Source organism: Podarcis erhardii (assembly GCF_964252035.2).
Source record: "Podarcis erhardii genome assembly, chromosome: Z".
Classification (NCBI taxonomy): Eukaryota; Metazoa; Chordata; class Lepidosauria; order Squamata; family Lacertidae; genus Podarcis; species Podarcis erhardii.
This window is the reverse complement of record NC_138504.1, coordinates 10,750,350-10,762,561: the sequence shown is the minus strand read 5'-3', so window position 1 is coordinate 10,762,561 and position 12,212 is coordinate 10,750,350. Positions and strand designations below refer to the sequence as shown.

The 12,212-nt window shown below is 45.6% G+C and overlaps 1 protein-coding gene across 3 annotated transcripts in view; it reads right to left on the bottom strand.

Annotated features, from left to right (window-relative positions):
- The window catches only part of LONRF3 (LON peptidase N-terminal domain and ring finger 3), a 499,535-nt gene that overhangs the window by 17,402 nt on the left and 469,921 nt on the right, over positions 1 to 12,212 (bottom strand). For all 3 annotated transcript variants that reach the window (XM_081847973.1, XM_081847972.1, XM_081847974.1), the window contains 3 exons: positions 7,399 to 7,517; positions 5,958 to 6,080; positions 1,790 to 1,945 (listed from right to left, as the gene is read on the bottom strand). In XM_081847973.1, coding sequence (XP_081704099.1) covers positions 1,790 to 1,945; positions 5,958 to 6,080; positions 7,399 to 7,517 — 398 coding nt within the window. The remainder of the gene's footprint in view (positions 1 to 1,789; positions 1,946 to 5,957; positions 6,081 to 7,398; positions 7,518 to 12,212) is intronic.

Below are 12,212 nucleotides of genomic sequence, written 5' to 3'. Positions count from 1 at the left end.
ATGAGTTTGCTATGTAGGATGCTTTGGCAATGATGCTGTGTTTTAGGAACCTCTTCCCTGCACCATGATGAAAGAGCAACTCTGTCCCAAAGCTACCTTGGCCGGTTTCAGAGATGGCCACCAGAGACAAAACAGGTCCAATACATTTTGGCAACTGAGGCAGACCCCAAAATGGCAGCCCCTGCCCTCCAGGGAAGAAGGCGTCAGCAAAGACCTACATCAGGAACAAGCTGGGGGAGAAAGATTGACATTGGGATCTGCTGCCTGAGGCAGTCACTTCACCTTGCCTCATGAGCGGGCCAGCCCTGATCAGAGGTGACTACCAGAGAATGGGGAAGGGGGGGGGCTTTTGTTTCCAAGGAATAGTACTTAATGCTGGAAGGGAGACTCCATAAATCAAACTGCCTCTCAACTCAAGCCCTAAAATGCAATTCGGTGCTTCAAAGCAATCAAATCACCCTGCAGAAAAAGCTACACATCCCCCAAAACCAGGCTTAAGGTTGCAGTCATCCCTAATTCTAAATAGAACTTCTGCAACATCCTGTACAGCATCTTGCTCACAATTTGTCTTGAGACAACTGAAGCAGGATGAGCAACAGATGCCTTCAATAGAAAAACAATCCTTCTGCAAAAGTAACAGACTTGGGTAATCTTTTGTATTATGACGCCCTATGCGTGGCCAAAATTTTGCATCCCCAATGGATCTTCTCAATTATGGATCTTCTTAATTTTGCACCCCCTCGGTGCACTTTTTTTTTGGGGGGGGGGACTGACTGCACAGCACTAAACCCGGTGCTGAAAGTACAGATAATACACTGGGTGCAACACTAAGCAGTAAAGGGTTGCATTCCCTGCCAGGGCCACAACCAGAAGTGGGTGAAGCAATGAATGTAAAGTTTACCTTTATGCAATAGGCTAGCTTCTATACCCACCCACCCACTCACCCCTCTCTCAGTCCTATATCCAGACAAGCAAGAAGCATAATCAGAGTTCAACAACATGTTCCAGCCAGGCAAAAACACTCAAGGAAGGTTTGAAGCAGGGCTGGTGAGCGGTGTGGCCTGGGCAGAGTACCAAGGGCCAGACAGAGAAGGCAAATACAATGGCTGTTCTATCTCACCAGCCCAAATACACAAGATCAGTTCTTTGCAGCCCAGTAAATCCATACAAAGCCTATTCTGAAATCATATATCACACTTTCTGGTCAAGTTCTTGAAAGGAGAACTTATAAAAAAATAAAAAACATTGCACACATGTCCAGCTTTGACATTTCCCAGAAGCACTTGGCTGTGGCGGGACTTGGGTACTATGACACCCCTCATTCATCTTACTGCCTTCCCAAAGGCAGGTAATGACCCCCCCCCCTTAGGAAGGGGGCACAAGGATTTTGACAGGGTCCTAGAGCCCTCCCCCTCCTTACAAAGCTGGGAAAGCACAAACCAGGCTTTGGGAAGGAGGCGGGAGGCCTAGGACCATTTGGGTCTAATCTATCAGCCAGACTCTTAAGTTGTAAGAAATAAGACCCAGTTTAATGAGTCTTCAATCCCAACCTTTCTGCCAAGGTTTTCCCTAATGACTGGCTGCAATTCTCAGAGAACTCCATGAGCGTCTTGTTAATAAAACTAGAACCCCCATGTGCCTTGCTAATAAAATCTCAGGGTGGTCAGCAGCATGCACTCATGCATCAGGCCAATGACCCTACACACTCACCCAACAGCAAACTGCGCAACCACCTCCCCTCCACAACCAAATATTAACATACAAGGACAGTATCACAGACAAGTGTTACCTTGATCAAACTTTGTAGGCTATGGATGGTGCCTTCAGATGGTGCTGAACTTAAAAGGTTCCCTTTTAATTTAGGGTGACGGGATACCAGCTGCAGGATATCAGGCATGCGTTCCTGAGCATCCCTCGGGACACGCGAAATTAAATTAAGTAGAAGCTATGATATAAAACAAACACACACACACACTTCATTACTTAATTTGAACACATAAAGTCTTGCGTTCAGTTCCTGGCATTTCCACTTCTGAGGACTAGGCCACATCCACGCTATAAATTTAATGCACATTTGATTTAACACACATTTAAAGCACATGGCTTGCCCTAAAGAATCCAGGGAAATGTAGTTTCCCTCTCACAGAGCTACGATTCCCAGCACCCTTAACAAACCGCAGTTCCTATAATTCTTGAGCATGAAATATGCTTTAAATGTATGAAGCGGATGTGGCAGCAGGTGATGGGAAAGCTCTGCAGGGCCTCCAGAGAGCCATTGTCAGTCATGGCCGTCAATACAAGGCTATCTGGGACAAGGATCTTATTTAGTGTAAGCTAGCAACAGATGTTGAGGCTTGGGGTATTCAGGAGAGAAGTGCTCTTTAAGCTTCCCTGAGGAACAGTTAAGCTATGAAAAGCACACACACAAAAGGCTGCTGCAATGCAAACTCATCTTGTCAATGCCAACAGGTTGATAGTCATACACTTCCTGTTTAATAGACAGACTCCTAACAAAACAAAACAAAACAATTTTCAGTCATCTGGGTTTGACCACAGGGCAGGGCAGATTTGACTTGTGTTCTACCCACACCATTAAAAATTTAAACGCCTGCATCCTAACCTGTCTTTCAAAGGGAAGAGGCGAGCATACCTGGGGTTATCCTACTTTTATCTACACAACCACATTGTGGGGTGGGTTAAGCTAGAGCACATTCCCTGTCTCTTGGGATAAGCATTAGAACATAGTTCAAAGCTACGCGAAGTGGGCAGGAATCTAAACCCAAGGTTCAACAGGAGGGGCCAAGCCTGTGCATCCCATCTCTGAATGAAACCCAACAGAGGTAAGCATCAAGTTTAATCCTCTGCACCAAAGCAAGATTTGCTGTGTGCTTTTACATTCCAAAACGGGATCATCATACATTCAGAGAGAGAGAGAGCCAACAGATTCACAAAGATGTGAAAACCACTGGTTAAGTGCCAGCATCAAAAGAATGCTGATTCATCTGAAAACTATTAACTGCAAGCTATCTCAGCATAAAAATAAAATCAGAGACTGGAAAATTCTGCTGCTTTATTTCCTGGGCTCCTAAAAAAATCCAAGGCTTGCTTCTGTTGCCTTTTTGGCAGCTACCAGAAGCCATCCCCTCTTTCAACAAGACTTTTAAGTAGGGAGCTTTCAAAGTCTGCACCTGTAATGGAATTCTTTTAAATATATTTTATTGCATGTACATTTGCTGCCCTGGGCTCCTTTGGATAATAATCATTAGCCCTTTCCCTCTCCAGTCAAAAGGATCAGGTAGCAACAGGAAGATTCCTTTGCCCAAAGAGCAGCTGCTGGTCTGCATAGACAACGCTGAGCTAGATCAGGGTTTCCCAAATTGTTTTTGGACTACAACCCCCATCATCCCTAGCTAGCAAGGCCAGTGATCAGCTGAAGACCCAAGTTTGGGAAACACTGGGCTAGACAGACAAATACTCTGATCTGGTATGAGGTTGCTTCCTACGTTTTTGTTTCTTAGAGGCAATCCCTTTTTTCCACCCTCTACATTAGGGATAGGGAGCCCAGTTCCTCCAGAGGTTGTAAGGACTACAACTCCCATCTACCTTGACCACTATCCAAGTTAGAGTCCAGCAACATCTGGAGGGCCATTTATCCCCTACCTGCAGTTTTGCATTCTCATCTCATGAGACTAAGAAGCTAACGCCAACCATTGGCATCAATATTGCATTGCATGGGCCCAGTGAAGTTTGCCGCAACCCTCCCCACTTGAATTGCACAGTGGAAGCCTCATGCACACTGTGTGGTGTGACCAAGTCACAGGGCAGTACGGGTTTCTCTTGGCTGAGATGTCTCCCAACTCCTTTCCCCTATATTCCTGAACAAACAGCATTTGTGAAACCCGGAGGCAATATTCTGAATTGAGCAAGGGCTAGAGGGCCAGAAACTTATTTGCTTCCATATTACCTAAGGCCCAAGCCAAAGGGCTCTTTAACCTCCTCCCCACACTTTATTTCAGGGCTGGGGAACCTGTGCCCCTCCAGATGCCTCTCCCCAACCAGCACGGCCAATGGTCATGGTTGATGGGAGTCTGACCATATCATAGGCTCCCCACCCCTACCTCCCCTACCTGCAGCTCATTTTTCTGAATGCCAATTGCTCAAGATACTCAAGCAGCAAATCCTACCAGAGCCTCTAGTTATTTACACTGGAGAAGGAGGTGACTTAAAGAGCCCTTGAGAGCAAAGGTATATACAGTACTGTAATAAACAGGCATTGAATATGGAACAGAGACTTTTCCCAGTCTCCACACTGGAATTCCAAGGTAGAAGGGAGGTCAGGTTGCTTCCCTAAACTTTACCATGCTCACTGAACACAACCCACTTCTTAGGCTGATGGCAATTCTAAACTAAGCAACCAGCTAGGATGAGCTCAGCTTCATGGGTTCAGTCTGAGCGCTTCTGAAATAAGAGTGTCACAACTGCCCAAACAGCCTTAGTGAAGAATCAGACAAGTTCACTGTGCTGTGCTCTGAGGACAGTCATCCAATTCACCCAAAGGCTACTTTTATCATTAAATGCAGCCTCCTTCACACAATGCACTGTCACCAATGCAACTTTGGAAAATGAACGTTATCAGTTCATTGCAGCGTTGTGCTGAGGAACAGCACTGAAATGAGACACACCAGTACAAAAACAGCACATGGCACAATGACAGCACATAAGGCAATGGTTTGTCAGGGAGGTAGGGGGAAAGGGACATGCCAAGATACAAAAGTTGGCATATATATATGGTATATATATGGTATATATATATATATATATATATACCATATATATATATATATATGTATGTATGTATTTCACCTTACCAAGAAAAGGAAGTTAATTTTAAAACCAGTTGCAAAATTGCTCCAGGGGCTGCCAAGAAGAAAAGAAGAAGTGGCGGGTTGGTGACATCAGAGTCACTAGCCAACTGGCAGCCTTCCTCCCCACAGCCAGCTTTCCCCAGTTCAGGGCAGCCTTCCTCCCCACAGCCAGCTTTCCCCAGTTCAGCCTGAATCATGCCAAAAACCTTGTGCAACTGGTTTTTCAAAGTTCATCCCAGGGAGGAAAATTGTGTGCATTTGATGGCACCAACATCACCATAATTAAGCTATCTCTACCCCTTTTTAAATCTTACAACATGATGACATGACTTGGCTTAGAGGTTTAATATGACAGCTGACAAAAAGTGGGCTAAAAATCATGATTATGGCTGTTTTTTATTTATACAATGGCATTAGGGAGATGGATGCAGAGGACAGACACAGGAACAATATGCAATTACTTTAGAAACCCATGGGCAATATACGTGAGGCATGAGAACTATGGGGTTATGCTAAGTACTTCTAAGGGAAAGGTGGGTTTTGAAGAAGAAGCTGATGGGGGAAAGGTGGAGTCATGTAGGGCAACCAGGATACAAGTTACAAGTACTGTAAGGGGAACTTGCAAAGGGAGAAAGTCACAAAGATCCATACCAACTTCACCACCAATCCCCGAAGCAGTTTTTAAAAGTATTATTGATGAAGTGGTAGGGATCAAAGCTGAAGTGAACACCCTACATTTTAAAAAGTGAGCATGGTGCAAAAGGGGCAAGACCGATGGCTGAACAAACATCTGATTTGCTATTTTGCCTGCCTGTCATGTGCACTGCGAAGGACTCGGTGTGACCTCTCCATCACAGCACCACCGATGTGCTTGGCAGCTTCATATGGCAACAACATGGTGACAGTTCCCTGCTCCAAAATAACTTACATAAGGTTCACCCAGACAATACAATAGTGGAGAGCATAATGAAGCACAACCACATCCCATAAACTGATAAACTGGTAAGCTACAGGTTGGCTTCTTTCTTAAAATAGGAGATGGTGCTACGGTTAGAGATGTGGACATCAGATAAAAAGATACATAGGACTCACCCTTTGAGCTTCTGATCTGGCCATTTTGTTCCCAGAATCCAAGGCAAGGGAGAATAAAAAGGCGTGAAAAGCTTCTTCTGTTTTCCCAAGTTTAACAAGGGCTTGTCCCTTCCGTAAGTGACCCTGCAAGAAGGAAGGGAGTCATCACTGCCTTTTCCTAGGCTCACCTAACAACTTAAACATATGCAGTAAAAACACAGGAAATTGCCTTGTATAGAGTCAGACCATTGTTTAGTTCATCAAGTTTAGTATTGTTTACATGGACTGGCAAGGGCTCTCCAGAGTTCCAGAGAGGGAGTCTCTCTTGGCCGTACCTGGAGACTCTGGGAATTGAACTTGGAACCTTCCGCATGTGAAGCAAAAGCTCTGCCACCCAGTTACAGCCCTTCCTGTGCTTCTGGGGATACAGCAGAGAAGACCTATAGTTTGTGCACCAGCATCTTGAAGGCGGCAGGTTCACCAGCCCTGTTACACCACAAAAGCCGATAAACATTTTCATACTGAGGGCCACATTCCTTCTGAGGAGTCTTCTGGAGGCCACATGACAGTGGTGGGCAAGGCCAGAGGCAAAATCATGCATACACAAAGCATTATCAGAGATCAAGGAGAAATTTCAGCCAAGCAAAACCACTCAAGGAGGGTGAGGGCTGGGAAGAGGAGGTGTAGCCTATGGAGAATCCTGACAGACGGACAAAGATATCTAATGAGCTGCATTTGCCCATGAGCCTCAGATTCCTCACCGCTGCCATACTAGGTCATCTGTAGTGAGCAAAATTACCTCCAAGTGGCTAGGCAAGGAGGAATATTTTGTAAACGTAGCTGATAACTTGATTTTTTCTTTCAGGCCACCAATTTGCCAGAAACTACCAAAACGTTGGGGGACGCGGGTGGCGCTGTGGGTTAAACCACAGAGCCTAGGACTTGCCGATCAGAAGGTCGGCGGTTCGAATCCCCACGACTGGGTGAGCTCCCGTTGCTCAGTCCCTGCTCCTGCCAACCTAGCAGTTTGAAAGCACGTCAAAGTGCAAGTAGATAAATAGGTACCACTCCAGCGGGAAGGTAAACGGCATTTTCGTGCACTGCTCCAGTTCGCCAGAAGCGGCTTAGTCATGCTGGCCATATGTACGCCGGCTCCCTTGGCCAATAAAGCGAGATGAGCGCCGCAACCCCAGAGTCGGTCACGACTGGACCTAGTGGTCAGGGGTCCCTTTACCTTTACCTTTACCAAAACGTTTGTGGACTAGTAACTTGCATGGAGTTTATATCTCAGAAGTTACCACTGCCTATTTCCCATCACAAATTTAACTGCGCACAATCTGCTGGCCTGTTTGAGGAATTTCCAGTTGGCCATAAATCAGAGACATTTATTTCTACTGTGACACGGACAGTGACGATTTGCTCAGTTAAATAAAAAAGATGTGAATCTGAAACCAGAACTCACCTTTATCCACGTTGGCTGGAGATTACAGGCCATTTCTGCATCTTTCAGAGCTTCTTCCCAACAGTTCAAAAGTGAGTTAACCTGGGACCGGTTGCTATATGACAAATGATCACTGGGCTCTGGAAGTAATGGAAACATTGACTCAGTACAACTATTAACAAGAACTATAGGCACTTCTCATGTATACAGTATCCTTCATAATCACTTCGTCTCCGGTACGTCTAGGAAGCATCCATTATTTAAGTTTTAAATTAACTGGAGCTCTCAGGAACTGGTGTTATAAGAGCCATCATGTTTGTCTTACACAAGCTCTTCAGGAGTTTCATAAACACAGGTGATGACAAAGCTATAAGATCACACAGTTTCTATAAATCAATGGGGAGGAAATGAAGGTTCTGTTATTTCTACAAAAGGGTGGATCAAAACAGGCTACCTTAGCAGACAGTGACGTTTAAAACATGAATTTCCTGATTTTTAAAATAGTGTTTTTCATAGTGTGTTCTATGCAAAATAAACTTTACATAAGGGTGACAGGAACCAGTGCTCCCCTCCCTCTGTTTGCAATGCTCAGAGGCAGGTGCTGCTGCTAATGCAGTTGAAACAACAGCATCCACATAAAATGCAGAATCATAGAGTTGTTTTATTATTATTATTTATGCTTTTCAGGTTTATACATCTCACTAATTTTACAATCATTTTAACATTTCAAAACTTGACTTCCTTCCCCCTTTCTGCAGTTCCTTCAATTTATTTTTAATATCTTCCACATATCCAAATTAACTTAATTTGCTCATTTATTCATCTACTTTAAATATGTACTCTTATGAAACTGCAGGTTATTACAATAATCCCACCAACGTTCTTTATCTGTTTGCAATTTATCTATAAATATTTAATGAACCATTTGCATTCTTTTAGAAAAAGTTTGTTATCTTGATTTCTTATTCTTTCGGTAAATTTCACCATTTCTGCATACTCCGTACATTTTTGTATCCATTCTTCCTTTGATGGGATTTCTGCATCTTTCCATTTTGAGGGCAAGTAACATTCTTGTCGCTGTAGTAGCATACAAGAATAAAAAAACCCAGAAGCTTTTCTTTTGGGAATTGTAGGGACAGAACTACTTAAACTGCACAGAATTGTAGAGTTGAAAGGGGCCCCAAGGGTCATCTAGTCCAACCCCCTGCAATGAAGGCAGTTGCCTAATAGGTACATCTAGGCTACTGGTTCTTTTAGCTCAACGTTGACTATGCTGATCAGGGCCAGATTTAGGTTTGATGAGGCCTAAGCGTGGGTGGCGCGGGACGCGGGTGGTGCTGTGGGTAAAACCTCAGTGCCTAGGACTTGCTGATCGTATGGTCGGCGGTTCGAATCCCTGCGGCGGGGTGAGCTCCCGTCGTTCGGTCCCAGCTCCTGCCCACCTAGCAGTTCGAAAGCACTCTTAAGTGCAAGTAGATAAATAGGGACTGCTTCCTAGTGGGAAGGTAAACGGCGTTTCCGTGTGCTGCGCTGGTGCTGGCTCGCCAGCTGCAGCTTCATCACGCTGGCCACATGACCCGGAAGTGTCTTCGGACGGCGCCGGCTCACGGCCTATAGAGCGAGATGAGCACGCAACCCTAGAGTCGGACATGACTGGCCCTGATGGGCAGGGGTACCTTTACCTTTAAGCGTGGGTGGTGCTGTGGTCTAAACCACAGAGCCTAGGACTTGCCGATCAGAAGGTCGGCGGTTCGAATCCCCACGACAGGGTGAGCTCCCGTTGCTTGGTCCCTGCTCCTGCCAACCTAGCAGTTTGAAAGCACGTCCAAGTGCAAGTAGATAAATAGGTACCGCTCTGGCGGGAAGGTAAATGGCGTTTCCGTGCGCTGCTCTGGTTTCGTCAGAAGCGGCTTAGTCATGCTGGTCACATGACATGGAAAAACTGTCTGTGGATAAACATCAGCTCCCTCGTCCAGTAATAATAATAATAATAATAATAATAATAATAATAATAATAATAAATAAAATTTTATTTATACCCCGCCCTCCCCAGCCAAGACCGGGCTCAGGGCGGCTAACAACCAATAATAAAAACAAGTTGATTTAAATACAATTTAAAAGATTAAGATACAACATTAAAATAATTCGGGAGCAATCTCTTCATAGGAGGAGAAAGGAAAAAGAAAGAGGGGGAGGGAATCAAACTGATTCTGAGCTAAAGGCCAGGTGGAACAACTCTGTCTTACAGGCCCTGCGGAAAGAGATCAGATCCCGCAGGGCCCTGGTTTCAAGAGACAGAGCATTCCACCAGGCCGGGCCTGTGTTGAGAAGGCCCTGGCTCTGGTTGAGGCTAATCTAACTTCCTTAGGGCCCGGGACCTCTAGGGTGTTGCTATCCGTGGGGCATACCAGGAGAGGCGGTCCCGTAGGTACGAGGGTCCTAGGCCGTGAAGGGCTTTAAAAGTCAAAACCAGCACCTTAAATCTGACCCTGTACTCCACCAGGAGCCAATGCAGCTGGAAAAGCACTGGGTGAATATGCTCCCATGGCAGAGATCCTGTGAGGAGCCTCGCTGCAGCATTCTGCGCCCGCTGGAGTTTCTGGGACAGCTTCAAGGGCAGCCCCGCATAGAGCGAATTACAGTAGTCAAGCCTGAAGGTGACCATCGCATGGATCACTGTGGACAGGTCGGGGTGGGAAAGGTAAGGGACCGACTGTTTGATGTGGCGAAGGTGGAAAAATGTCGCCTTGGCTGTTGTTGTAATCTGCGCCTCCATGGAAAGGGAGGCGTCAAGGATTACACCCAAACTCTTAACAGAAGGCAGTGGCACTAATTGGGCCCCTGCAAGAGAAGGGAGTTGGTCCCTCATCCCCATACCATCCCGACCCAGCCAGAGGACCTCTGTCTTTGAAGGATTTAGTTTCAATCGGCTCCCACGAAACCATCCAGCCACAGCTTCCAAACATCTGGTCAGTGTGTCAGGGATTGAGTTGGTATGGCCATCCATCAGCAGATAGAGCTGAGTGTCATCAGCATATTGGTGACAACCCAGCCCAAAGCTCCGGATAATCTGGGCAAGGGGGCGCATAAAGATGTTAAAAAGCATCGGGGAGAGGATTGCGCCCTGCGGCACTCCACACACCAAGGGGTAGCACGACGACAACTCCCTCCCTAGTGCCACCCTCTGTTCCCAACCAGAGATAAAAGAGCATAGCCATTTATGGGCTATGCCCTGTATCCCCACATCGGCAAGGTGGTGGTCCAAAAGATCATGATCGACCATGTCAAAGGCTGCTGACAAATCTAAGAGAATCAGCAGTCCCGACCTGCCTCAATCCAGTTGTCTGTGGAGATCTTCTGTTAGGGCGACTGGAGCTGTCTCGGTTCCAAAACCAGGACAGAATCCGGACTGAAATTGATCTAAAGCCGATGTTTCCTCCAGAAACCTGCCAAGCTGTTCAGCAACTGCTCTCTCAATTACCTTACCCAGATATGGGAGATTTGAAACTGGGTGATAATTGGATAGATCTAAAGGATCTTGTGAAGTTTTCTTTAAGAGCCGACACACCATTGCTTCCTTCAGCTCCCCTGGGAATGTCCCTGTGTTAAGGGACAAATTGATAATTTCAACCAGGGGTGTCCGCGCGATATCTGGGCACGTAAAGCGAGTTGAGCCCCGCAACCCTAGAGTCATCCGCAACTGGACTTAACTGTCAGGGGTCTCTTTACCTTTAAGCTACTGAAGGTAATGGGGCCCTTTCTATGTCCAGCAACAAATTGCCGCTGCTTTTTGTGTTGAATATATGCAATATGGTAATTTATGGACCTAATATGTATCTAAAGCCATTTGCACATAACAAAATATGCGCAGTGGTGCCTCAGGTTAAGAACTTAATCAGTTCTGGAGGTCCGTTCTTAACCTGAAACTGTTCTTAACCTGAAGCACCACTTTAGTTAATGGGGCCTCCCGCTGCCGCCACGCGATTTCTGTTCTCATCCTGAAGCAAAGTTCTTAACCCGAGGTACTATTTCTGGGTTAGCGGAGTCTGTAACCTGAAGCGTCTGTAACCTGAAGCGCCTGTAACCCGAGGTACCACTGTACACCACAGGAGCCTACACAACCCAAAACACTGTTGCTGTATGTAGGTTTTTGTTTTTTTAAAATCTTATATTTTGGAAATGTACATCCAGTTTTTTCCCCTTTAAATTTTTTTTGGGCCCCCAAGTGAGTGGGGTCCTTAACCAAAGCTTGTTTAGCTTATACATAAATCTGGCACTGAGCTGATTGACAATGTCTCACTGGAATCTCAGGCAGGGTTCTCTCCTCGCCATACTCAGAGATGCCAAGGATTGAACCCAGGACCTTCCACACACAAAGCAGATGCTCTAACATCTTCCTTAAAAAAGAAACCAGTTTTGAAAGGATGAGGGAGACCAACTAGTGGACACAGGAAGTTGTTATATACCAGGTCAGATTACAGTGGTACCTAGGGTTACATTTGCTTCAGGTTACATACGCTTCAGGTTACAGACTCCGCTAACCGAGAAATAGTACCTCGGGTTAAGAATTTTGCTTCAGGGTGAGAACAAAAATCATGCTCTGGTGGCGCGGCAGCAGCAGGAGGTCCCATTAACTAAAGTGGTGCTTCAGGTTAAGAACAGTTTCAGGTTAAGAAGGGACCTCCGAAACGAATTAAGTACATAAGCAGAGGTACCACTGTACTGAGCTAAAATACTTGTGTCAAATGCAGGGTCAAATTATGACTGTATGATATTATGGCTGTATGATATTGTGATGATATATGGCTGTATGAACGATGGCATGATATTATGGT